The sequence below is a fragment of the Sus scrofa genome, chromosome 10, assembly GCF_054392235.1.
Source record: "Sus scrofa isolate SSC_HxYL_T2T_F1_AM1 chromosome 10, Sscrofa_HxYL_maternal_Yorkshire_Landrace_v2.0, whole genome shotgun sequence".
In the NCBI taxonomy this organism is placed as follows: domain Eukaryota; kingdom Metazoa; phylum Chordata; class Mammalia; order Artiodactyla; family Suidae; genus Sus; species Sus scrofa.
In genome coordinates this window covers 8,880,934-8,908,463 of record NC_139392.1, presented here as the reverse complement: position 1 = coordinate 8,908,463, position 27,530 = coordinate 8,880,934, and the positions used below count along the sequence as shown (strand labels likewise).

The following is a 27,530-nucleotide window of genomic DNA, read 5'->3' as shown; positions in this document are numbered from 1 at the left end:
ATAATATGTAATTTGAATGATGTTTTATTGGCCGGTAATAATAGTGCCTTATATTTGTATAGAAATGTTCTTTGTAAAACCTAACACAATTATATTGTTTTTAAAAGCAGTTATTTTCAAAGCGCTCCACTGAAAATTTATCCTCGTGCGGTCGATGAGAAATCGGAGGCATGTATGTTTTGAAGTGATTTCTTAAAATCATGCATAATTGCAGGAAAAGTGAAAATCACAATCTCTCAAAGTCTGCAGAGACCTTTCCATTATTTTCTGTTGTCTCTTAATTTACTGTTTTGTGTTTCACAAATTTATACATATAATCCCTTCACTCTGATGCTCTAAGGTAAAATCTTTTATTCCTCCTCTTTCTTAGTGCGTCTGAATTTGTGTGCCTGTGTCTAATAGTTCAGGAGAATCTATTTTTCTTATCATCATTCTACTTGGGTATGTGAGACCAGTTTAACTGATTGAAGAGTCCCTTTCTGGAATTCCCTGGTGGCCTACTGGGTTAAGGATCCAGCATTGTCACTGCTGTGGCCCAGGTTTGCTCCCTGGCCCAGGAACTTCCACCTTCCATGGTCATGGCCAAAAAAAAAATGTCCCTTTGTGGTCTGAGGGGGGATTCTGAGGATCATGACTCAGGAGGGGTCACCCTTTCCAACAGTCTCGGTTGACTCCTCCAAGGGAAACTATAACATATGAGCTGAAAGGTGTTTTGAGGGGGGGCTTTCTTTGGTTTTGTTTTAAGCAAGTGAATAAAACACACACACACTCAAGCTCCGCTCATTCTTTGTAGCTGACTTCCTAAGAATTGTATGGTTTTCCGTAGTTCCCCTGTTGACTCTAGACGTGCTCTACTGCTTGTTAGAGTTGAAATAGTCAACAGTTAATTTTGAAGGATTCTGACTTTTTTTTTTTTTTTTTTTTTTTTTTTTTTTTTTTTTTTAAGGCTGCACCTGCAGCATATGGAGGCTCCCAGGCTAGGGCTCAAATCGGAGCTGTAGCCGCTGGCCTACACCACAGCCACAGCAATGCCAGATTCTCAACCCACTGAGCGAGGCGAGGGATCCTGCATCCTCATGGGTGCTTGTCAGATTCGTTTCCGATGAGCCATGATGGGAACTCCAGTTTTGATGGATTCTCAATGCTCAAGTGTCCTTATTGATATGATAAGCATTTCGCCATATTTAAAAAAGTTTGTGCTCTCACTTTTAGTAGACATGAAAGCCAACAAAACAAGCCAACAGACAGCCTACTGAGTTGCTAGCCTTCCTTTTATTTCTTGTTTGACTCTGAAATTATACTCCTGATGAAGAAGTGGTTTTGGATGACGCATCAGTGGGGAGAGGATTCTGAAAACAATCTTGGTACAACTTCATTATCATGAATTAATGACCACTCATTATCCCCATCCAGCTGGGTGATGGGAGGAGACGAAAAGGCTGTCAGCTGTCAAATACATGGGACCTGGAGAAAGAGGCTACTTTAAAATAAGAATAAAATTCCCTAGTCATTAGACACTGTAGGAAGTTTATTCATTATTTCACTAAGTAGTTAAAGTGGAAATTCTCTTCTCAACCCTCCAAATATGTATAATCTGTGATTCTCTCACTCTCTCCTGTCAACTTGGTGTCCATGGTACTGATATATATAGTTATTTAAAATAAGATTGGGCGTTCCTGTGGTGGCACAGTGGTGAGGAACCTGACTAGTATCCATGAGGACATGGGTTCGATCCTTGGCTTTGCCCAGTGGGTTGAGGATCCAGCGTTGCCATAAGCTGTGGTGTAGGTCGCAGATGTGGCTAAGATCCTGCATTGCTGTGGCTGTGGTGTAGGCTGGCAGCTGCAGCTCAGTTTCGACCTAGCCTGGGAACTTCCATATGTTGGGGATCCAGCCTTAAAAAGACAGTAATAATAATAATAAAATTAAAAATTCTAGTCCTCGGTCTCACTCCCCACATAGCAGGTGCTCAGTGGCTCTGTGTGGCCATTGCCTACTGCGTTAGACGGTATAGGCCTAGAGCATTTCCACTGGAGGATGCTCTCTTGGAAATCACTGGAATAGGGGCATCTTTCACACTGAAATGTTTACGTCTTTGTGTCCCTGATCCCTAGGGAATCTTACCTGGAATCCAGAAAATATCACATAAAGACTCAAGATTCTTCTTTCGTGCTTCTAATTAGCAAATTTTAGACAATTTAAAAAGATGGAAAAGTTTCCATTGTGGCTCCTCGGTAATGAACCTCACGCGTATCCAAGAGGATGCGGGTTTGATCCCTGGTCTCACTCATGGTTAAGGATCCAGCGTTGCCATAAGCTGTGCTGTAGGTTGCAGACATGGCTCAGATCTCGTGTTGCTGTGAGCTGTGGGGAGGCCGGCAGCTGGGCTTCTGATTCTACCCCTAGCCTGGAAACTTCCATATGCTGCAGGTGTAGCCCTAAAAAGCAAATAAAATAAAATAAATTTTAAAAAAGATAGAATTGGGTCTCCATGACTCAGAAATATTTCACAGTCCTTCCTCTGTTTCGCACACAGCCTGTCACGGCTTTGCTGACGTTTTAATACAAAGTTGGAACTCCAAACTCTGGGGATGAGCTGAGTGGGAGAAGAAATTTCTGCTGGGCTTAGCTTTTTATTTGGTTTTGGATTATTCTGAAGAGGGGTCGTAGCTTGTAGAATGAAATCTTTGAGAACCCACCATTTAGCTAATTTTTGGCAGAGAATACTAAAGGAAATCATGCATAAAATTTACAGATCCATATATATAAGAATAAAAATATCACATGGTCACAGTAGCAGCAGATGAACAGAATTGTTAATTATCTAAGCTGATGAACTTTTCGCTCAGTGCCTTCTCTTCTTTCCTAAAAGTGAAAATAGAATCACAGCAAAGTGTTTCTTTTTGGAAAGCTGGCCAGGCTTTCTACAAAGTAACAAATGGTAATTGTTCTAAGCTGTTTTAAGATGAATCTCCTTTCTTGGTTTAAGGGTATTAGTTTTCGTATTCACATCATTTTAATTTACATTTACAAAAGCAGGCAATGACTTTGTGTCTGCTGAAGACGCTGTTAACACAGGCGTAAATTAAAGTCCACAGCCCTAGTTTGGGTCCTTGGAAAGTAGGCTTGCTGGTTGTGACACGTGTTCTTTTCTTCACTGTCCCCCTCAGACCCAGCTGACACACTTAGAGTGCGGAGGAAGCTCCTCCTATAAACTCAACTGTTTAAAAAAATAAAAATCAAGACAGGTGTTCATTTTCAGCAAATCAGTTATTAATCTGATCCCTTTCCAGTAGGTTTTAGGGGAAGTCTCAAGTCTGTCTCTCTTGGGGCTTCCCAGGAACCTCCAAAGAATTGCCAATATCCCAGAACCTTGAAGGATGCCATGGCCCCAGCATGTGTGGGCACTGGGCACTCACTGCCCAAGGCTCAGGACACTGCTGGTGGTGGAAGGTCTTTTCAAGGCCCACGAAGCTGCCCAGAGTCTGCTGTGCCTGGACAAGGGTTTGCAAACCCCTGATCTCACAGGCTTTTTCTTTCATCGGGATGCTTTGTTTGGCTTTCACAGTGGTTTAGGCTACTTTGTTTGTTTTGATGTAGACCAGTTGGTAGGCTTTAAATGTCAGAAAAGTAGGAGTTCCCATCATGGCGCAGTGGAAACAAATCTGACTAGGAACCATGAGGTTGCAGATTCTACCCCTGGCCTTGTTCAGTGGGTTAAGGATCCAGCATTGCCATGAGCTGTGGTGTAGGCTGCAGACACAGCTCGGATCTGATGTTGCTGTGGGTGTGGCATAGGCTGGCAGCTGTAGCTCTGATTAGACCCCTACCCTGGGAACCTTTATATGCTGTGGGTGTGGCCCTAAACAGCAAAAAAAAAAAAAAAAAAAAAAGTCAAAAAATTACACATAAAATGACTTTTTTTTTTTTGGTCTTTTTAGGGCCACACCGCAGCATATGGAGGTTCCCAGGCTAGGGGTCAAATGGGAGCTGTAGCCACCAGCCTACACCACAGCCATAGAAACACAGGATCCGAGCCGCGTCTGCAACCTACACCATAGCTCACAGCAACACCGGATCCTTAACCCACTGAGCGAGGCCAGGGATTGAACCTGAAACCTCATGGTTCCTAGTCGGGTTCGTTAACCTCTGAGCCATGACGGGAAGTCCAAAATGACGTATTTTTAAACAGCGTTAAAGATCTGGCAATGCGTAGCTGTCATTCCTGACTCATCCATCGGTTGGCTAGTGACCGTTCACCCCCACCCAGTTTTTCTCAGACCCTATGCTTTCTCTTGTGTCCCCAGCTAGTCCTTTTCAACCATGTCCTTTACCTGCCTGGCCTCTGTGAATGCAGTCAGGATTCGATACCCAGTTAAGAGAAGGCACTCTGCCCTTTGTGATCAGCAGCTGGTAGCCACTGGCTGCAGCTTTCACAAGGGATCTTTCAGCTCCTGGGTAGGGTAGCTCCCACTCAAGGGAAATTTCTAGAAAACAGAGCATCTATGAGCCTTTAGAGACAAAGGCACAGTAGTTGGAGCATTGAAGTCCCTGTTCAGTAAAGGAAATCTCGGGGGCTGGGGGTGCCACTAACAGATTCTAATATAAGTGTCTGTTCTATAGGAAGACAGAATGGAGAAATTAGTTGTAAGAAGAAAAACGCTGTTTAATGATGAAAGCGAATTTGTTGCTTATTTAAATTTGGTTGATCCCCTTTAAGGTAAACTCAGTCTTGTGTTTTCAGTTCCTAGAACCGTATACATCCTGAGACCATACTTGATTGGATGCTGAGGGTGACGCACGCAGGTGCACGTGAACATATGTGTGCATCTGTGTCTGGAGAGAGAAGCCAAGCGCTTGAGAGTAACGGAGGTTTTCTAATATTTTAGCGCCCGCCCAACTGAGGCCGCCTCTGGTGGAAGGAATCAACAGCACAGCCATGCGTCTTTGGTGGCTGGCACCTGAAGAGCAGAACGGGCCCCCTCCTACTTATCAGCTGGAAAGGAAGGAGCCCTCTCTCTCGGCTCCCAGTGCCCCGATGATGAGAGGAACTCGTTTCATCGGACATGGATATTATAAGTTCCCCAGCTCCACTCACCCCGTCAATACAGACTTCACCGGTAAGTGTCCTTGACGTCACTTTCTTTATGAGGCGCTAAGCCCCACGGTGTTTTCTGTTATTTTGATCATCTTTTACAATGGATTTGACTCTGCCTGTTTATGGAGGTTCTCATGCAGCCCTTTTATAACTTTAGCTTGATGGGGGCAACATATTTATCTTTTTAGTATTCTGGGGGAAAAAAAAAAGATAGAGGGTAAGTGGAAGAAAGAAAAGAAAAAAAAAATGATGTGGAAAAAGGCAGCCTCACTGGATGAGAGTCGGTGTTGGAAGTGACCCTTGAACGCTATTTGCCAGGATGTTTCCCTCCGAATGTTAGTTCCTGGCTCTGAGAAAGAGAGTTCTGTGCATACACTTGAGTTTGAGACATGACCCCTGCCAATGGGCATCCTCGGGGCGCATCAGGTTGCTAAAGTCTCTGCAAAGAGTTCCCGGAAAGCTGTTTCATTTTGTTTAACTAAATGTTCCTAACACTTGGGATGCACCTTCTTTTTTTTTTTAAGTGTACCAACTTCAGTGCCCCATGTTCTGTGGAGCGGATTACAGGAAAAAGTAATTTCCGAGAAAACGTACCTTGCATAGGTCACGACTAGGGTAAAGGCATGCGAGGCACCTTAATCAATGTAAACAATATTTTAGTACGAGTGTTTAAAAAATCAAAGTCAGTACCCCCCAAAATCCAGTAAGATGTACAAAATATGAGCAGAGACAGGAGGCCCCTTTACTGTATGACCTGTCCTCACGGGCTTCCCTCAGTTCCTGGTCTTCCTGATATTAGCACATTCTGGAAGTCCTGTTTCCTCTACGCCTTAGAGTTTTGAAAATCGCTATTTCCCTATAGATGAAGCAAACTCCATGCATGATACATACTTTCCTTTCCCATTTGAGAGAATGTCTGAAGTCTATGATATGTATCATTCTGCAAACTGGTACTGATAGGAATGGAATCTATGAGGAAGTTACTCTGGAGCTAAGAGCCATTATTACATCGTTGCCCCTGTTGAGGACAGTAAAACAGACTTGGGGCTAAAACATGTAGCTCCAGTATCGTTTTTACTTAAAATAGTAAACAGTCTGCTTTTAAGTGAGGCTGGCTCCAGATGTGTGTTTGTAGTGAATCGTGTGTGTGTCCTTGCTGAGATCTGTTGAGACTGATGCCTGCTTAACCACTGGCCCAGGACGTCACACTCCTCAAAGGGTATTAGGAATTTTCAGCCACGGAGCGCCCCTAAAGGCTCACTTTCCGCTCCATGGTCAGAAAAGTCAAACAAAAGCGAAGATGGGTCTCTGGAAAAGAACCTACGGATAACGAGTAAAAGACGTTTGCTCAGATGGAACTAGAAACTGCCTTCCTGGGCCAACATTTGGCTCGTCATGTGTTTCTTGGAGGGAACAGCCTTCATTTCCATTCATCTGGGCAGAGCTGTGGCGAGCATGTCAGCTTGGATTTGCGGGCTCGCCAGCAGACAGATTTTTGATGGGATCACCTACTGTTGTTGCCGTGAAAGATAGAGTGGCCCGTCCGGCGTTAATAAATTTAGTCGTCTGCGCCGTCTCCCTTGCCGGCCTTAGACTCCGAGGTGCAAGGGCTCGGGGCAGATGCAGTGTCTGGGAAGTCTTCCAAATTCCTCTTTAAAAAAGTTAGGCCGTAAAGACCGGCCTCACGAAGCAGGATCCTTCTGTCTGTAACAAAGCCTCCAGCTGCCCAGAAAATGTGTTTGGAGGACACATCCTTTGAAGGACAAGGCGGGGAGATCACAGTTTTGGCTTGAACTGCTCCCTGGAGCTTTGGTGATTCCTAGAGAGTAAGAAGTTCTGCTTGCAGGCACGTTCTGGGGCCTCGCGCACTCCTTTTTATTAGCAGCTTTGCTTACTTGTAAGGCTCTCTTAACTTTTACAGTAACCACGTCTCCCTCAAGTGATTGGTTTGACCTCTGGCTCAGTTGGCAGGTTTGGTTGGAAACTCTCATGGAGCTGGGTTATAGGTTAACTAAATTTACCCAATTAATGAGCTAGTACAAGTGTGTGAAACGAACTCCATCGCTTTCCTTTAACTTGCATCTTCTTGTGTAGACCGTGTGTAAATAGCATCATACATTTGTTTGATTTTTATCTTCTCTCATCCCATCACTCTACAGCCTGTAAGGCAGATATTTTTACCTTCGCGGTGCATGAGGCTCCAACAACTGGCTCCCTCAAGGGCCACAGCTACTGATGCTTAGAGTTGAAATGTGAATTGAAGTGTTCTGGTTCAAAAGCTGGTGCTTTGCCACAGTGTTGGGGGGCGGAGGGGGCAGCACCGCAGACTGTTCTTTGGAAGCTGTGGAATAAGAAGTTTCTAAAAGTAATAAAAGGGGTTGGAAGAAGAAATAATTTTACCCAAATATGCCTTACCCAGCACTGCATTTGCCTTTCAGTTTGGGGCTTTTCAAATAACAAGCAGCAGACGGTATTGGTATTATTTATTTACTTGTATCCCCAAAGATCTCCAGGGATAAGATTTTTCCCCCCCATATCAGTTAATTCTAGAGTGTTGCTAAAGCTAGATGTTTAACATTGAAGATAATTATTTTAAATGGGCCGAAGTGCAATGTGTCAAACAGTGCTTTCAACTCACATTCCTATGTATTTCATGCAGTTTTTATGTTCTGAGGCAAATCTAATGAGCAAACCCTGGCAATCTCTAAGATGATGTATTATATTTAAAAAATGAATAATTATAAGAAGAACTAGAATGTCTTTTATTTTGATTCATTTCTAAATCCCAAACTCTAACTAAAATGATTCCTGAAATATGAATGAGATATCAACTCAAAAATAAATATATGGTGATGAGTATTATTATACATATTTTATATAAGAAAAAACGTGAGGTTTCACCCATCAATGACAAGATCTGTAAATACATTCATAACGTGGTCCGTGGCCATAAGCAATTATGTTCAAAGTCTTGATAGAAACTATCTCATTATTATAGTTCGAGAAAGGAATCTCTCCTATAACTCATTCCCCTTCCACATTCGCTTTAAATATTTTTACTCATGTGATAGAATGGAAATAATTCAAACATAGGAATATATGCCTATGTTGCTTAATTTTATAAATAACTAAGCTTAGTTTTGAACTATTAAGTTTATAATTAAGCTTAGTAATAAAGTCTGTCTGAATCTCTTTCAGGGCTGAAAAATTAACCAGATGAATCTTTTTCAGGATCTGTATTTGGTCTCTTTGCCTTCCCAATGCAAGTGTTCTTTCAAACACCTAGTTTCCAGGAAAGGTATATTGTCAGTCATTTACATCCTGGTATAAAAAAGTTCCCCCTTTCTACAAGTTTGAGAGTGAGGCTTTGGGAGCAGAATAATGGATAAGTTTCAGATCCAGGCCCCATTATTTGTTACCTAAATATAATTAGGCAAACCACTTCATCATTTGTGTATCTCTGCTTCTTTTTCTTTAAAACTGGCATACTGCTACTCCTTACCATACAGCTGTCTAGCAGGTAAGTTAGGATTAAAGAATAGATCTCACCTAATGAATTTGCATAGTCATTAAATGCGAGCTGTCAGCTATCACTCCTTTAACAAATATTTATTAAGTGCCTACTGCGAGACAGGAGATTTTTCTGAAAGTGTTGTGCAAGGCATAAAATCAACTTAGTCATCTTACGTCATCTGCTGCTACACATCCAAGATGCATTTGCCTAAAGGTCACATCTGGGGTATGAGGAATATGCAATGTCTTTATTAAAACATGTGGTATTTAATTTTGTTATTGAAAACAGTTCAATGAATCTCCCTAGTCTTGAGACATTAAACTCCTTACCTGTGGGTCTACTCAAGCTCATCTGCGAAAGCGAGGCTTGTTCTGGGTGACCGACACCTCTCGCCACTAAAATTCCACATCAATAAACAGGGTATTTCAGGAGCCTCAGAAATTCGAAATGGAAATTATTACCAAGACATCTGTGAGTTTAGAAACACTTAGATTTTAAATAAGTTGTTTGGTTACAATTCTGTTATATAATATTACCCTCACAATTGAAGATTAATATAAAGGCATATTTTTTTCTCTACTAATCTGAAGAAGTTATGGGGATGAATTAACTTCGAAGGATAATTTAAGTGATACAGGGAAATTACTCAATATAAAATGGCTATTCAATTCTTGGAGTATATCAGAGGGTGTAAAGAAGCAGCAAATTCAGCATAATTTCATGGTCTTATAACTGGAAAATCATGTAAACACTCATAATGAAATAGTCCCCTGGTTACATGGGGTTAACACTACATCCGGCTTCCAAAACAGGAATAGAAAAAAGAGCACCCCGCTCGGTTTACAACAGGAAAGGGCTATCACTGCGTCTTCAGGAGGAAAAAAAAAATTGCTTATTATTTTCAGGAATGCAGAGTAAATCCACTTGATTTACACAAAGAATTTAGTTAGTCCTTTCCAGGTAGCGTCTTCGTAATCCAACTGGAAACCTGGTAAAAACAGCAAACGAAAACACGGCTCAGATTGGCATTCCAAAGGTGACCCTCTCTCTCCTTGTCACTTTTTTCTCCTATTAGCGAAAACAGGTCCATGATCATTTGGGGGAAGGTTTGACTATTGTAGCATCCAGATGCCAATCACACCAGCCTTTCAAACTGCCTTTCCTGGTGACCCTGCCCAGAAATCAGGAACTGCCTCTGGGGAGATTTTTGCAGCAGCCCACAGGGGAGGTGAGCACACGTGTGCACCTGGATGTAATTCCCTTTTATTTGTCTTCATGAAAAATGTGATTACTGAGGTTGGATATCTTGCAGATGAGGATTCTGTACACTTTCTTCATAATAATGCCGCTCAAGGACACCACATGACTCTCTTACATTTTTGTCTCTTCGTATTTGCCTTCCCCCAAAATGGCTGAACTAAAATGCTTTAGGATCCAGAAGTGCAATTAATTAGCAACCCATGAAAAGAGAACTGTAACCCCCTCCTGAATCAATACTCTTTAAAAGGGTATATTTTATATTTTTACGATGTGATACTTACGCTTTATTTTTTGTATTCTTTAGACTGCACTGAGACATGTAAACATTGCATTAAAGGAAAGCTGATTCTAAGCATTTACGGTGAAGTTGCAAGTAGGGCAAACTTCCTCAGATACACTAATTAGTAAAAGCATATTAATTCTGACCTTCACCAGCCTTGGTGTCCCAGGATTTGTTTTCTTCTGACTGGGAGCAAGTCATTTCGCCAGAAAGTGCATTTAAGAAAAAAAAAAAAAAGAAAAATAAAAAACACCAAGTTTTTTCAAGGCATATTTAGACTACACATTGATTTAAGCTTTGATGTTAGATTTCAGCCAAGATTATGGAAAAACAAGTCTGTGAATCTACTATCTGGGCTAGCAGTTTAGCAGACTGTAATGAGACAGGAAAATGAAGGCAAGACTAAAAATATGGAACTTAATGGAGTTCCCATTGTGGCTCGGCATGTTAAGAAGCTGACCAGCATCCATGAGGATGCAGGTTCAATCCCTGGCCTTACTCAGTGCATTAAAGGTTCCGGTGTTGCCTAAAGCTGCTGCATAGGTTGCAGGTGCGGCTCAGATCTGGTGTTGCTGTGGTCTGTGATGTAGGCCGCCAGCTACAGGTCCAATTTAACCCCTAGCCTAGGAGCAGCCCTAAAAAAAAAAAAAAAAAAAAAAAAAAAAAAAAATACAAAACTAACGGGGTGGAATTCTGGCAAGACAGGGCTCCATGGGTGTTACTGATTGCGGCAGCGGCATCTGTCTTGTTGAGCTCATCCTTATGGACTGAGAGAGACAAGGGTCCGAGTGCATGTCTCCTTAGAATAACAGAGGGCAGATTCACCAGGGACCTTGGAGGTCTTCCCAAGTGAATATTAAGGTGGGTTCATTTTGGTTGCCTTTGGCAGAGAGGGGAAGTCAGTCCTTAGGAAACATTTTCGGGGGACACAGAAGGACGAGAGGGGACTGTGTTTTGTTCCCTTCACCAGCTTCATTGTGAAGACCAGTTTCTGTGGACTGCATTTGTTTTAACCTCGCATTTTTAAGGTGCCTAATTTTAAAGCACGTGTCTATGATGTCACTCTGTGTTTGGAATGTTGCTGATAGGGTTGGTCTGGGGGTAAATTCAGTTTCACTTTGGAATATTTATTTCAGATTGCATAAAACAAGCATTTCAACACATGACTTCTTTCACCACAATTTTTATACTTTCCCTGGGGTTTGATATTGCCGAGGTGGTCGCAGTGAGTGAAAGTGCAAATCTGCCTTTGCATAAAGAAACCTCCCTTTTGGTAAACTTCTCAGCGTCCATCTGGAGCAAGGGTTACAGAATTCTCCTGTAAAGGTCCAGACAGTGTTTTTGACATTCTGGGCCATGAGTTTTCTGCCGTAACTACTCAGCTCTGTCACGGTAGCACGAAAGCATCCATAGACAATATGTAAACAAATAAAGGTAGCCACGTTCCAATAAAACTTTATTTACAAAAATGGGCCACAGGCTGGTCGTTCGCCTATCCTTGGTCTGAAATTTAGTTCTTAAAAAATTCATATGTAATTTCATCATTAATGACATATTTTGCTTTATTCTGCCTTAATGCCAGGAAGCCTAAAAATAAGTGGAAGTGAGCCCAGATCAGAGAAACAGGAGAGAAGCCAACACAACAAAATAGACAGTAATTTACACTTGTAAGTGAAAAGTATCTTGAAACAGCATCTCGTCTGTTCAACAGGGCCTTACACGGCCAAGAAGCCAAGCTGGCATTAATCATGCCAGTACAACAGAATAATCTTTTCATTGAAACAAACGGATGTTGTTAGCTTAAAGTGTCTGCTTCTCCCATCTCTTTTATTACCCAATAAAGACATATTCGTTGTCACCTGATACACCACTGCACCTGCGTTCTCACACACTCAGGCCACATCTTCAAACACACATTTTCCGCCTTGTCCCAGAGTTTTCTAGCAGTCTCAAATTTACCTAGCTAAATTGTCCAGTGTCTTTTTCTTACAATACATTAGCCATTCTGGAATCTTCTCTAAGTCTTCATTGCGAAAGAAAGAAATCTGTCTCTTAATAACATCTGCTTCAATATATAAAAGATTAATTTTAGTTTTTTTCACCCAATTCAAATGGATTAAAAGAGGAACTTTGAGCAGAAAAAAAGAATCCAAAGAGTCAGTAGCGGTAGCAAAACTTAACCCCTATAAAGGTGATTGTGAAATTTCTCATTGTGTCTCAATAGATTAAGAACCTGATGTAGTCTCAGGGAGGATGCAGAGTCAACACCTGGCCTCGCTGAGTGGCTTAAGGATCCAGCATTGCCACAAACTGCAGCATTGGTTGCAGATGCATGGCTCGGATCCCATGTTGCTGTGGCAGTGAACGGTAGCTCCGATTCGACCCCTATCCCGCGAACTTCCATGTGCCACATGGACGGCTGTAAAAAGAAAAAAAAAATTGTATATCTTTTTGGTGTATATTTTGGGAAAATTCAGTTACATTATTTAAAGATCGATAGTTACAATTATTTTATGTCAGAATAAATGTAACACCCCTAGAACAACTTTGAGTAAGATTAACGTCATTTCCAATCAGAGAGAAAGGACTTCGCAAATATTGTCAAAATGATGGATCTTTCAAGACCAAGTTCTGGTGGCCTGAAGAAATGCTTTAGGAGATCAGGCACTCAGTTCCCCAGGAGTGAGGAAATTTCAAGTCGTATCATGAAGACCATTTAAGGTCTCCATATGGAAGGCTGCTCACAAACGTAGCCCTCGGGCATTTGTGTGGGATTTCGAGAAAGGAAACTCAGTGAGGTACATTCTCTTGTCTGAGGCGCAGTCTCAGCCTGGAGGTTCTATGACCCTAAGTGCACCTTCAGAAGAGAGGCAGGAGCAGCAGTAAGGGGACAAACACTTGCTGAGTCCTTCAGCTCATCCATGGCCTCTCTGGCAATGGTGGTCACCCATCCTTACAAATAAAATGGATCCTAGGAGAATTCCATAAAGGAAAGATTAGGACTTATGGGAAGTTTATGAGAGTGAATAATTGGATGGTCCTCCCTTCCAACCAGACAGAAAATGGAAAAAGAATGCAGAGGCCTCTTTCTTGGCCTCTCCCTTTGGCTCTTCACAACCACGCCACACCCAATCTGTTCCTTCTTCTCTGTTTGCCACCGTGTTTACCAAGGTGAGTGTAACTGGCTGCCTGAGACAGAAACCTGGAAACGGCTCTTGAATACTCTCTCTCACTCCATCAATTGGTCCTCTGCTGGCCATTCTTCCTCTGATACATCTCTTGGCAGCATCCACTAGTCCTATAGCTGGCTCCTTACCAAGTCTGTGTTGTGGGTCTCCGTACCAAAGTTCCACTCTTTTCCATGCTATTTTTAAACTAATAATCTTTCTCATTGTCTTACTGCTCAAAACCTTTGCAGAGTTTCCCATCACACTGCCCTGAATGAACTCTTTCCTGCTTACCTGCTTGCATTCAACCCCGTCTCTCCATGTACCTCCTGGTTTACTCCTAGTTCTATGGCTACCCTTCAGTCCCAGTTGCTAGACTGTGCCACCTTCTCTGGGATGCCCAGGTCTTTGAAGACAATGATTCCTTTACCTGAAATGCCTTCCTTTACTTGCAAGTGATTCTTTTTCCTTTCCTCTTGCTAAGTCCAGCTTATTGTTAAAGCGTCAGCTGAGCTGTTCCTTCAAATAGCCTGTCAACAACCTCCACCAACCCCATGCCAAATCCTGGCTAGGGACCTCTCCCGAATACTACCACAGAAACCAAGCATTTCTCTTGTTTAACTCTTTCCCCATGCTGTTGAAATTGCTTGTACATTTATCAATGTCCCAAGTAGACTGAAATTATTACTATTTTCTTCAGTTATAACATTTGCGCCTTACACATCATAGGACCCCTGCCAGATGTTCAATAAGTGTTTAATAAAGAATTAACTAAATGAGTTAGACAGAAAATGAAAAATCCATAAGAAAGGTTGCTTAGCTATAAGAACTACTTCACGATGACATTTGCAGTGCATTAGAATGCATCACATAATTTTGAAAGCTACCATTTTGGAAGTATTGATAGCTTAGAGTGATAAGTCAATCTGTTTAGTCTCTGTTGGCCTAAGATGCATAAGAAAGTATATTTCAAGCTGTATGAGAGACAAAAAGAAATTGTTATTCATGGTCCTTAGTTGCTGGTAAAGTTACTTCTCTGTCAGTGATTATAGCTAGAGCCATTTTCTGCCCCCCACAGCCTTCACGTGGTGGTGTTGGAAATGAGATGGTGCACCTCTCTTAGATACAGGATCTCCTTAGGTTTATTAAATTTTGAGGTTAATGAAGATTTTGACATTTTTACCTATACGTATCATTAGAGCTTATTGCAATAGGTTTAAGATGACAGTCATAATAAACATATATAGTACAATAAAAAGCACTTTTAATCTTGAAAGTGCTTTATAAACAACAGTGATCAATGCTATGGATGGATGAACAGCATCAAATTGATTGAATTCTATTTCAAGGGCAGTGGAGCTATTGATGGCAGCATGGCTGTTCAGAAGGGAGGCAGCCGTGGTGTTACCAGGGGGCAGACTCAGGAGTCAGACTCCCCAGGATTAAAATCTGGCTCCTCCACGGGCTGGCATGAGTCACTTCCACATCCTCTAGCTCAGATTCTTCATCTCTGAAATGGATTCTGGTAAGGTTTCAGTGCAGGAATCACCATTAAGGATTAACGCACCATACCATAGTGGTCATTATTATATATGCATTTATGGCTGATGTTTTTTTAATTCAGGATATTGAATTATGAGCTGTTCCATCCGTGCATATATTTTATATGCCTAAACCACATAAATCTTGATGATACGCCTTTATAACCTCTCCTCTCTCTCTGTTCATTCACTTCATTTTATTCAGTCTATCAAGTTTTGATCTTTTTTTTAAAGTTGCTTTTCTTCTCTCTCTAGAAGCTGAGATCATGTGCTGCATCTCATTTCTGCTTTTCTAGTGGCTGTTTTTTGCATTTTAACATGTGCTTAACACATCTAGCTCTGTTTATCTTTTTTTGCGTTATCACTCTTCTTAAAATATAAAGCTCGTTCCAGTTCATTTTCTCACCCACCAATCACTCCTCACTCTATCATCTGCATTTTTTCCCTCCCACTTCCTTCTTGTAAATATTGTCTTCAAGATTATCAAAAATTTTCAAAACAAGATCCTGTCTTAATCCTCAACCTACATATCCCTAAATAATAATTTTACCATTATATCCTTTTAAACATATGAAGAAACTAAATAGTTCTCACCAGGCTTCCCCCTTTATTTTCTGCAATTTTTTTTTCAAGCCTCTTGGCTCTGCTTTCTACACCCACCCTTTTTTTTTTTTTTTTTTGCATTTTAGGGTCGCACGCATGACATATGGAGGTTCCCAGGCTAGTGGCTGAATTGGAGCTGCAGCTGCCAGCCTACACCACAGCCACAGCAATACAGGATCCGAGGTACAGCTGTGACCTACACCACAGCTCACGGCAACACCGGATCCTTAACCCACTAAACGAGGCCAGGGATGGAACTTGCAACCTCATGGTTCCTAGTCGGATTAGTTTCCACTGTGTCATGACAGGAACTCCTCTATACCCACCTTTAAATGGAGAAGATCATTTAGTCAGTGTATCATGGATCTTTCTCAATTTTAACCATTTTTTCCAGATGTTATGATTGGTGCTTTAGAAAGGTTATTGAGTAAAATAGGTACAGTCCCTAACCTTAAGGAGCTTAAAATCTTGCTGTGAAATCAGGCATCAAAGATGTAATTATGTAATTGCAAGGGATTTCTGACTCCAGCTATGGAGTATATCAAAAAATCCTCTTGCCAAGAAAATATTAAAAACTAGTAAAATTTCTTTACAGTATTATTGTTTAAAGACATTACTGAGTAAGTAGGACTGCCAGGATTTGTGGTATTATGATCTCAGAAATAAGGAAAATCATTTAGGAGTTCCCATGTGGCTCACATGGTTAAGAACCCAACAGAGTGTCCATGAGGATGCAGGTGCAATTCCTGGTCCTGCTTACTGGGCTAAAGATCCAACATTGCTGCAGGCTGTGTTGAGGTCACAGATGCAGCTTGGATCCAGTGTTGCTATAGTGTAGACCCCTGGCCTTGGAACTTACATATGCAACAGATATGGCCATAAAAAGGAAAAAAATCATTTAGGTGAAGCTTTTATTTATCTTTGAATTTACTTCTGTTTTATTCCCTAATTCCTATATTACATAGTCTTGGAGGTAAAAAACAAAAAATGGCTTGAAGGGTCCTGGTAAATAGGCCAGATTTTCAGTTGAAATCCTAGCAGTGAGAGCAAATAATAAGTAGAGCAGTCGTCCCAAAGCAGGAAGTAAATCCTCAACCCAACTCAACTAGTGATAGGTTAAAAGTTATCTCTCTGCCAAAATAATTTGAATATTTGATATCAGAAGATAACATGAACCAGAGTTTACACTTTTAAAAATATACAATGTTTGGTATTCAATCTGAAATTAACAGAAACACACACAAAAAGGACCTAATAAATAAAACAAAATATAGATCCACAAGCAATCTAGGTATGTTGTATACGTAGTATAATATCCAGGCACAGACTTTGAAATAGCTATGATTAATATTGGGAAGAAAATAAAGATGCAGAACTTAAACAGAGAATTGGAATATATTAGAACAGGAATTCTAGAACTAAAATAATAGCTAAATTAGGATCTCAGTAGATAGAATTTCATTTCTATCCCTGATGGAGTAAATGGTAGTAGACTAATCTTAAGCTATGAGTGTTTGAATGTGAATGTTAGAAAAAAGAAAAGAATAGTTAGAAATTAAGAAGAAATCAGAAAAAATATCAAATAAAACTCCCCAAATTTGAAAGAAGGAAGCAATAAAAATAAAGAAACAATTAATGAATAGAAAATGAAAAAATATGTGGTAATGTAATTTACCACATTAATAAAGATGAAATCTTCTAAATTATTCCTATAGATTAAATAATACATTTGATAAAAGTCTCAACAAACTAAGAATGAAACATCCTAGCAAATGTATTATTATGGAAGACTACTAATAACAAAATATTGAATGCTTTCTCCCAGAGGTAAAAAATAGGACAAAAGTAGTTTTAGTCTTGGCTCAGGGGTAACGAACCTGACAAGTATCCATGAGGATGCAGGTTAAAAATCCAGCATTGCCATGAGCTGTAGGTATGGTATAGGTATAGATGCAGCTCAGATCCAGCATTTCTGTGGCTATGGCATGGGCCAACAGCTGTAGCTCCAGTTGGACTCCTGGCCTGGGAACTTCCATGTGCCATGGGTGTGGCCCTAAAAAGCAAAAAAAAAAAAAAAAAAAAAAAAAAAAAAAAGGAAAAGAAAGAAAAAATAGGACAAGGAAGTCCACTATCAGCATTTTATTCAGCATTGTACTGGGCAATATAGCAAGCAAATTAATTAATTAAGTAATTAAGAAAGTCAAAGAAGAAATAGTTTTTATTTGCAGATGTGATGATTATATATAGAAGAGTCAAAGCAATATATAAGCTATCCAATTTGATAAATAGGCTTAGCATGGATGTTTTCTAATGGTCAATATACCTAAATCAAATGTTTCTGTGGAATAAAAAAAAACAAGTGGAAAAAGTAAAGAAATATTTGAGTACCACTTGGAATAGCACAAAAGTGCCTACAAGATTTAGAAACAAATATGGTAAAAAAATAATGCAAGACCTCTACACTGAAAAGTACAAAGTATTCCTATGAGAAATTGAAGACCTAAATAAATGAAGAGATAACCAAGTTCATGACTTTGAAGACTTAATGTCATCAAATAGCAAGTCTCTCTAATTTTATCCATAGAATCCATGTTGTTCCAGTAAAAATCACAAGGTTTTTGTGGAAATTGACAAGCTAACTCCAAAATTAATATGTGAAAAGAAAGACAGAGTAGGCAAAGCTGTACTGAACAAGGACAAACCTGGAGGATTTACACTACCATATATCAAGACTGTCTATAAAGCAGAGTTCCCTCTGTGGTTTAGTGGGTTAAGAATCTGACTGCAGTATCTTGGGTCACTGCAGAGGGGCAGATTTGATGACTGGCCTGGTTCAGTGGTTTGAGGATCTGATGTTGCCACAGCTGTGGCACAGGTGGCAGCTGTGTCTTGGATTCAGTCCCTGGCCTGGAAATTTCCACATGCCCTGATATGGGGAAAAAAAGATTATAAAGCTCCAGTAGTTAAGGCAGTTTAGTACTGGCATAAGAGTACACAATCATAGACTAATGATATACTACCACATATATATCCAAAATAAATGCATATATGTGTGTACCAATAAGCATGTGTAAGCTTGTCCATAGAAACATATACTCCTAATAATTAGAAAACTGTTACCCGAAATTTCCATCAGCAATAGGATGGGCAGTAAATTAGGGTGTATTAATCCAATGAACTATGTATAGCAGTAAAAATGAACCAACTATTGCTTCACACAACATGAGTAAATCTCATGACCTACTACTGAGCAAAAGAAGCTAGAAATGAGAGTCTAGTATTCCATTATATATAAATTTGAAGAATAGGAAAATGAATCTCTTATTGGTTTTAATCTTTTCTGTTTGGCTTTATTTTTTGTCACTTTGATTAATATGTGTCTTGGCATATTCCTTCTTGGGTTTATCCTTATGGGATGATCTGCACTTACTGGACTTGAATGAGTTTTTTCTTTCCCAGCCATTATCTCTTCAAATATTTTCTCAGACACTTTCTCTCCTGTCCTTCTGGGACCCCTGTAGTGCAAATATTGATGAATCTAATTTGTCCCAGAGGTTCTTAGACTACCCTTCTTTCCTTTCATTCTTTTTTGTTCATTTCCATGGCAATGATTTTCACCAATTTGTCTTCTAGATCACTTATTCATTCTTCTGCCTCATTTATTCTATTGATTTCTTCCAGTGTATTTTTCTTTTCAACTATTATATTGCTTATCTCTGTTCTTTAAATCTTCCAGCTCTTTGTTAAATATTCCTTGTATACATTTATTGTATCTGTGCCTCCGTTTCTGGAATTTCCAAGATCTTGGATCGTCCTTACTATAACTACTCTGAATTCATTTTTTTTCAGGTAGATTGCTTATCTCCACTTCTCTTAGTTGTTCTTCTGGGGTTTTATCTTGTTCCTTAATCTGGAGCATACTTCCCTGCCATCTCATTTTGTCTAAATTTCTATGTGTGTTTTCTCCATTCCACAAGTTGCAGGGATATAGCTCCTCTTGCTTCTGATGTCTGCCCTAAGCTGGGTGAGGTTGGTCCAGTGGCTTGTACAGGTTTCCTGGTTGGAGGGACTGGTACCTGTGCACTTGTTGGTGGAGCTGGGTCTTTTCTCTCTGGTGGGCAGGACCTTGAAAAGGGGTGTATTAAGAGGCAGATGTGGGTTCACGATAACTTTAGCCAGTAGTCAGAATGGCCATCATCAAAATGTGTATGAATAATAAATGCTGGAGAGGTTGTGGAGAAAAGGGAACCCTCCTACACTGTTGGTAGTAATGTAAATTTGTACAACAACACTGGACAACAGTATGGAGTTTCCTTAAAAAACTAAATATAGAACTACCATATGATTCAGCAGTCCTATTCCTGGACATATACCCAATGAAAAATACAATTTGATTCATTGCAGCACTATTTATAATAGCCAAGATATGGAAGCAACCTAAATGTCCATCAACATAGAAATGGATAGAGAAGATGTGGTACATATATGCAATGGAATATTACTCAGCCATAGAAAAGCATGCAAGAATACATTTGCAGCAAAATGGATGGACCTAGAGATTATCATATTAAGTGAAGTAAGTGGGAGAAAGATAAATATCATATGATATCACTTATATGGGAAATCTTAATAAAAGATACAAATAAACTTATTCACAAAACAGAAATAGACTCACAGACTTCAAAAACAAACTTATAGTTACCAAAAGGGAGAGGTAGGGAAGGATAAATTAGAAGTTTGAGATTAATGTGTGTATATATATATAAAATAGGTAATCAACAAGCACCTATTGTAGAGCACAGGGAACTCTACCTGATACTCTGTAATAACCTATATGGGAAAAGAATCTGAAAAAGAATGGATATATATATATTTGTATAACTGAACCACTTTATTGTACATCTGAAACTAACACATCATAAATCAACTATAACATAAAATAAAAATAAAATTTAAAAAAATGAATAAAAAAGGAAAATGAACCAGTGGTGATGGAAGACAGAAAATGGGGTAATAACTGAAAAAAAGCAAAATGAAGCCTTAGAATCTGGAATTAGTCTATGTATTAGTCTGAGAGATGTTAATACATGTGTGTTTATAAGTATACATCAAAATATACTCTGATAATCTGTGTACTTTATTGTTCCTCCTCAATTTGAAAAGTTACCAAAAAAAAAATGTCAGATATGTTACGTCTGAAAATAAGATACAGAAAACCGTTGTAATGGATAGCAAGAGCATTCAACCCAGTCTAGAGGATTCTTGAAGGCTTCTCAAAGGACGAGTTTTATAATCTGAAAAATGCAGTTTGAGTTAGTTAGGCCCAGAAAAGGAAGTAGAACATTTCAGGTACAGAACGCCTGTGTAAGTACTTTGGTGTGGGAGATGGCATGGTATAAATTAACCAATACGAACCAACAAGAAAAACTAGAAAATTCGAATATAGCCAGAGCACAGAAATTAAGAAAAATGGTGTTTGATGTGGTTGAAATATAAGAAGGGGCCAAATCATGCATTTTAAGACCATCCCTTTAAGGATTTTTATCTTAATTTTGTCATCTTTATAAGACCACTGGTCTTTCTAAGTTAAATTGATATTTTTTCTAAGATTATGCGTGTATTTTTTATAGACTGGCTCATTGAAAGTGACCATGTCATTCAATCATCTATTAGTTTTGTCTACAGAATGTCTCACAAAATGTTAGAAGACTCTCTTTATAAGAATTAGCCTGCAGAAGTGGTTGAAAAAAAAGAAACCAATTCTTATTCCCACCACAGATCTGGAGAAATAGCTGGATAGTTGCATTTTGACAAGATCTCCACACCTGCTCTGTTAAACATATTTCTACTATATGAATCAGCTCTGTGTCTTAGGGGTGTTTGTCTAAGAGGATGGAAAGAATTTGTTCGTACGAAAAGCATGCACATAAATATCCATAGCACCTATATTCGGCATGACCAAAAACTGGGAACAATACAAACATCCATCCAGAGGTGAATGAATAAACAGACGGTGTTATGTCCAAACAGTGGAAGACTACCCAGCAGTGGAAAGGAATAAACTATGATATGAACGACAACATGGATCAAATCTTCGTCGATATGCTAAGGACAGAAGTCAGAAGAGGAGTTCTCATCGTGACTCAGCAGGTTAAGAACCCGGCCAGTATCCATGAGGATACAGATTTGATACCTGGCCTCCCTCAGTGGGTTAAGGATCTGGCATTGTTGCGGGCTGTGGCATAGGTTGCAGATGCAGCTCAGATCTGGCATTGCTGTGGCTGTGGCTGGCAGCTGCAGCTCCGATTCAACCTCTCGGCACATTCATATGTTATAGGTGTGGCCCTCAAAAGAAAAAATAGGTCAGAAGAGTCCTTAATTATGACTTAGTTTATATAAACATTTCAAATATGCAAAGGAATTGGGAGTTCCCTAGTAGCCTAATGGGTTAAGGATCTGTGCTATGGCACATGTTTGATCCCTGGCCTAGGAGATTCCTTATGCTCTGGGAGTCGCCAAAAAAAAAAAAAAAATGAAAGCTAATCTATAGAGATTAAAAAGAAGATGAGTGATGGCCTAGGGCTAAGGAAGAGGGCATGATGGAAATTCTGTAGTTCTTGTGGGGGTTTCACAGGTTTGCATCTCTTATAATTGTTTTTCATATATTACTCCTTCTCCCTTCCCTCTCCCCAGAGGTGGAGTCTGTGAGTCCACTTCCTTTTTGTTATATTCATTAGTTTGTTGAATTTTTTTACATACATACATATGCGACATCATATAGCATTTTTTCTTTTCTGTCTGGCGTCTTTAACTTAATATAATGCTCTCCAACTCATCCAGGAGTGCTGCAAACAGCAAAATGTCATTCTTTTTTATGGCTAATATCTCATTATACATATACTACATCTTCTTTATGCATTTAACTAATCATGGACATTAGGGTGCTTCCATATCTTGGCTATTGTAAATAGTGCTGCTGTGAACATTGGCGTGTATCTATCTTTTCAAATTAGTGTTTTCTTTTCTTTTCTTTTTTAGATATGTACTTAGGAATGGAATTGCTAGGTCATGTGGTAGTCTATTTTTAGTTTTTCAAGAAACTTCCATAGTGTTCTCCATAGTGGTTTTACCAAGTATAGGAGGGTTCCCTTTTCTCTGCATCCTGGCCAACATTTATTATTTGTGTTCCTTCTGATGACAGCCATTCTGGCAGGTGTGTGGTGATATCTCATTGTGGCTTTGATTTGCTCATCGCATCCTTTAAGTGGATGCAGTTAATTGCATGTAAATTATACCTTAATAAAATGGATAACAGAAAAAGTTCACCAGGTAATTCTTGCAGCGTTCACATGTGAGAACCATTGATTTACAATGCGATAGAAAGTTTTTCTAACTTTATTTACAGTAAAACAATTAATTTTCTATTATTTAATTTACTGGTCCTGAACTTTTTTAGATAGAGACCTAGGCAAAGCATATACTTTAGATTGAAGCTCTATACTCCAAATTTTATCAGAAATAAAATTGAGATCCACTACATATTACAAAGCATAGGAAGAATAAGGTTTATTAAGCTATGTTGATAGCAAGAATCTTAAATTTCAACAAAATGACTTTTTTTTTCTCTATAGAATAGGGCTTCCTTTGAACCCATTCATATTAGGACAAAAATTTTTGTAAATAAATGGCAGTAGTTTGTCTATTTTTTGAATATTTTTCTCATAAGAAAGAATTTAATCAGTAAAAATATGAAACATGTATCTGAATATACAGCTGACCAATTCGTGCTTCGATGCCATTGCACCTCTGTAATGTATTTTTCATAGCTCATGTAATTGGTGTTAATGTGCTCTGTTATTAAGTTTAACTGAGAAAAATAGTTTGCTGAAAACTGATTTTTTCTGCATACTGATAAATTCAGTAGTCAAAAAAAATTAGAGAAATATAATTAAGGATTGCAAAATCAATTTGACGCTCGCTTAAAATGTGCTGAGTGGAGGCAGCAACAGAAGCCTACGTCTGATGCTGCTCTCTCCTTGTTTACTTCATAAAACTGTGCAAATTAGAACTTTAATTTACAGAGCTGTTAATGCCTCATTAAAAACTTTCAGCAAGTATCCTATTTTGAATTTTCTTTTTTTCTTTGTGTCTAACATGCACCATTATCTCTGTTTTGTGGGGCTGTGTAAGACAACACACTTAGGAGTGCTCATCAAAACCACAGGTATGAAATGGAAGCTTTTTAAACATCACATCCCAGGCAAGGACCCTCCTGATGTCTGTTAGTTGTTTTCCAAAGTGATTAATTTCTCCTTTGGCTTTGCTTTTGATGCTTCCATTGTTAATGTCTGTTATAATAGCATAGACACACCACTGGTCTATGGGGACATACCTGGAATCCAGTGGACTTGTTTCCTGCTCTCACAGACCATTTGGGAATAGAATCTGTAGCTGTTTGACTATTGACTCTACTTAGCATTATTCGATACTGCCCCCCCCCCTTTTTTTTTTTTTTTTTTGGCTACTAGTATGCAATAGCCACAACCAACCAACCAGTCTAATTCCTGGGTTAAGAATTAACCTTTAAAAAAGTCTGAGGTATAGGCATAGATTTGGTAGTGGCATCAGAGGTCTTTAAGTTACTGGTCTAGCACATAACTTCGCCATATTACCACATTGCCCTGCTTCTCCCAAGGAGGGACATGTGACCACGTTCTCTGTGCCACAGGCCCTTGCTGGACTGATCACTGTTTGAAGACAAGTATGTGTGTCTGATCTGAACAGGACTGATCCAAATCTCACAGGGATTTGGAACTGAAATTCAGAGATAACCAGTCAGCCTGTCTTATCTCTTGAATAAAACATATAACTTAATTGAAACATGTAAATTAATTGAGAAGCAGAGAGAAGTGTACTGCTGCATGGTGGGGGGAGGTGAGAGAGAGAGAGTTAAAGCATATGAACAGAAAGCAATGGAGAGGGAAGAGGAAGCAGAGCCTTCCGGAAGGCTTTTCCATTCCCTGTCTGTCCATCCTTCTTCCCTAGAGTGGGCTGTGTTCCTGGATTTGAGTTTCAGAACATACCCTTATCTCTGGATAATAAACTCCTTCCTTGGTTCAAGACAGTGTGAGTCTGAATATGCAACTGGAAATTTCATATTATATGCAATAATATATATATATATATATATAATACATATATTCTTAACTTCAAAAGAAGCCACCAGAAGGTGGATGGAAGTGGAAGCCATGGGTATAGGTTTAAGTGTCTTAGCCTCAAGGTCAAGGATACATCTTGGGGGAATGGAAGGCATTCAGGGATGGATAGGACAAGACCAACCCAGAGGGATTAGTCAGATATGTGGGTGAAGAACCTTCCTGAGAGTTCAGGAAATTTCCGTCAATTCCATATAAAGTGTTGCTCGGTGGTCAAGCAGGCAAAAAGCTGAAATTGGTGGTTGGATTTTATTTTTATATTTCTATGCCATGCTACCTGACTAAATTATTTTTAAAATGTATTTTATAATTTTTAGGCTCTTCCTAAAATTTCTAGTATCATGTAACTTTCCAATACATACTTGAAAACTCAACAATCAGAATTTCTTGAGACTCATTTTCAAAAGATACGTATTTATTTTAGCCAACTGTAGTCTTTAACATTTGATGAAAAGTGTTTGGGTTAGTTTGACTCTGCATATTTTCAGTGGGAAGCCATACCAAAGATATGTTTGCCAAGTATGAAAAAAAAAAAACTTCAGTCCAGGATGAATAATTTATTCTGCAGTGGTTAAAATTCTAGGAGAATCCCTTGATCTTTGCTTGTTCTTTCTTCCCAAGGAGCTGCATTTCCTTGTTCTTCACCAAAAGAACTATGGGTCCTTTCTCATGTGACTAAGCTAAGGAAGATTAGCTACATTGTTACTGATGCGCTTGATATTTTCTCACTGTGTAACATTGTGACCATAGATTCTTAGCCAGTCTGATAAGATAAAATGTTCATAATACTTAGAGGATAAAAGGATATCATCACTACCTCAGATCCCTTTAAACCCACATCTCCTGATCTGCATGAGATTACTTTTTGTTGTTGTTGTTCTCATTTACTAGGGCTCCCCCCGCCCCACCCCCCACAAAGGAAGTCTTGGTATAGCTCCTGGATTCCTGCCTTGTATTAGTTAAAATAGCATCAGATACAACAAACAGAAGATCAAGGATTCCTGCATTGTAATCACTGACCTTGCCAGATCCTTCCATATTTTCTCTAGATTTGGTCCTGTGAAATCAAACATTAAGCAAGTTAAATTCTATAAGGCCATTTATCTTATTACATACAATGATTGATTTGAGTTCATTGGTCATTCGTTTCATGGTTTGTATTTCTGGTTTTCTGGTCAAGTTTCCAGAAACTTTCATGGAAGTGAAGAGATATTTTATGTAAAGAAAATGTGATAAAACCTTCTTTTACCCGTCTCAATCTAATTTTATTAAGTAATCCCTTACGAGTCAGCTATGGATTTCCTACTCTTCAGTATGTTTCAGTTATAAATGAAAGCATCATGTTTTTCATCATATCAAAATATGTTTAAATATTAGCATTTGTAGCTACTAGTAGTATTTATGGGCCAACTCCATCCTTATTAAGCACCTAATGTTTATGAAATGCTGCCCTAGGTAATGTGACTAAAAGAAAGATTAGTAAGTTAATTTTACTCATTCTTGTCCTCAGAAGCTCTAATTTATGCTAGTTAACATCTTAGGAAAATGTCAATAGTGTGATGCTGTTAAGAAAAAAAAAAAAAGGAAAAAAGAAAAAAAAGGGAAGGGCTATCCTGTGTTGTATTAGCAGAATTGTCAAGGATAAAATAAATAAAGTGATTATTAGACTCTACTTGGCAATCCTTAGCCCTTGATAGGAGTACCATATTCCATTTGGGATGGCACACTTTTTAAAACATAGACAGATTTGCCAGAGGTTTCAAAAGAGAGCAACAAAAAATGATGAAGGGCTTTGAAAATGGGGCCTCTAAGAAAAGGCTGAGAGACCTGAGGACGCTCAATCTTAAGGAGAGAAGACCAAGGGGACACATGATAACTGTTTACAGATGCATAAAGAGGTGTTACAGAGAGGAGAGGGACCAGTTTTTCTCATTAGTCAACAAAGACATTTCAAGAAGTAATGGGTTGAAAACACGTGGGGGAAAGTGTAGCTTAAATATGAGATTAAGTTAAAGAAATTTAAATATTTAAAATTTTATGATTCCAAGTGTCATTCAGCTGCGGGGCCGAAATCAAGTTAGAATGGGCACAGGAATGTGAGCCTGAAAACAAATCAGATCTGAATACAGGGGGTTAATAATTAGAAGAGCTTACATTTGCATAAAATGATAATATGATGACATATTTTAAGATACTTTGACATGTATTGTTTTATGGATCTCCCAACAATCTTAGGAAACCGTCAGGGGGAGTATTGGGTAGGTTTACAGTTGAGGAAATGGAATCTCAGAGAGATAAATGTCATCACTCCCGTTCCCTCCCCACTCCCAGGGTTAGACAGAAGGAGTAAGTGATCTGGGACCAGGCAGGCAGGACTAGAAGACAGTTCTTCAGATTCGTGCAGTATCTTTCCCGTCGAGTCTTGCTGCTTTTTCATTGGTAATGATTTTCATCGTGGCGAATTGTTGTTGAATCGGTTGAGTTTCGTGATTTGAGTTTTTTGGCTTTTAAGGTGCCAAATGTGTCCCCTTAATAAAGAAATAAGGTTTCTTTATTTTTTCCCTCCCATATTCATTAACTAAGGGAAGAATTGAGCAATGCATAAATCGTAGACCAACTAGCAATTTTTTTTTTACATAAAGAGATGAGAAATATGATTGAGCTTATATCTATTTTATTTACCTCTATTATTGGTCTTCTCTGGTGGAAAAAAGTTAGCACTTTGGTATTAAGTTTTGACAAATCATTGTCAAACCAAATACCATCTGTGGAAGTAGGGTGGTACAGCAGGATTCTGCTTTCTACCTTAATGCTCTTTCACCTTTTATGCGTGTCACACTCCTCATCTGTAT

The 27,530-nt window shown here is 39.1% G+C and overlaps 1 protein-coding gene across 1 annotated transcript in view; it reads left to right on the top strand.

The window, feature by feature from the left end:
* Nucleotides 1-27,530, top strand: part of USH2A (usherin) — an 837,868-nt gene that overhangs the window by 256,232 nt on the left and 554,106 nt on the right. Inside the window, exon 22 of the mRNA XM_021064292.2 lies at nt 4,890-5,120. Within this exon, the coding sequence (XP_020919951.2) occupies nt 4,890-5,120 (231 nt within the window). The remainder of the gene's footprint in view (nt 1-4,889; nt 5,121-27,530) is intronic.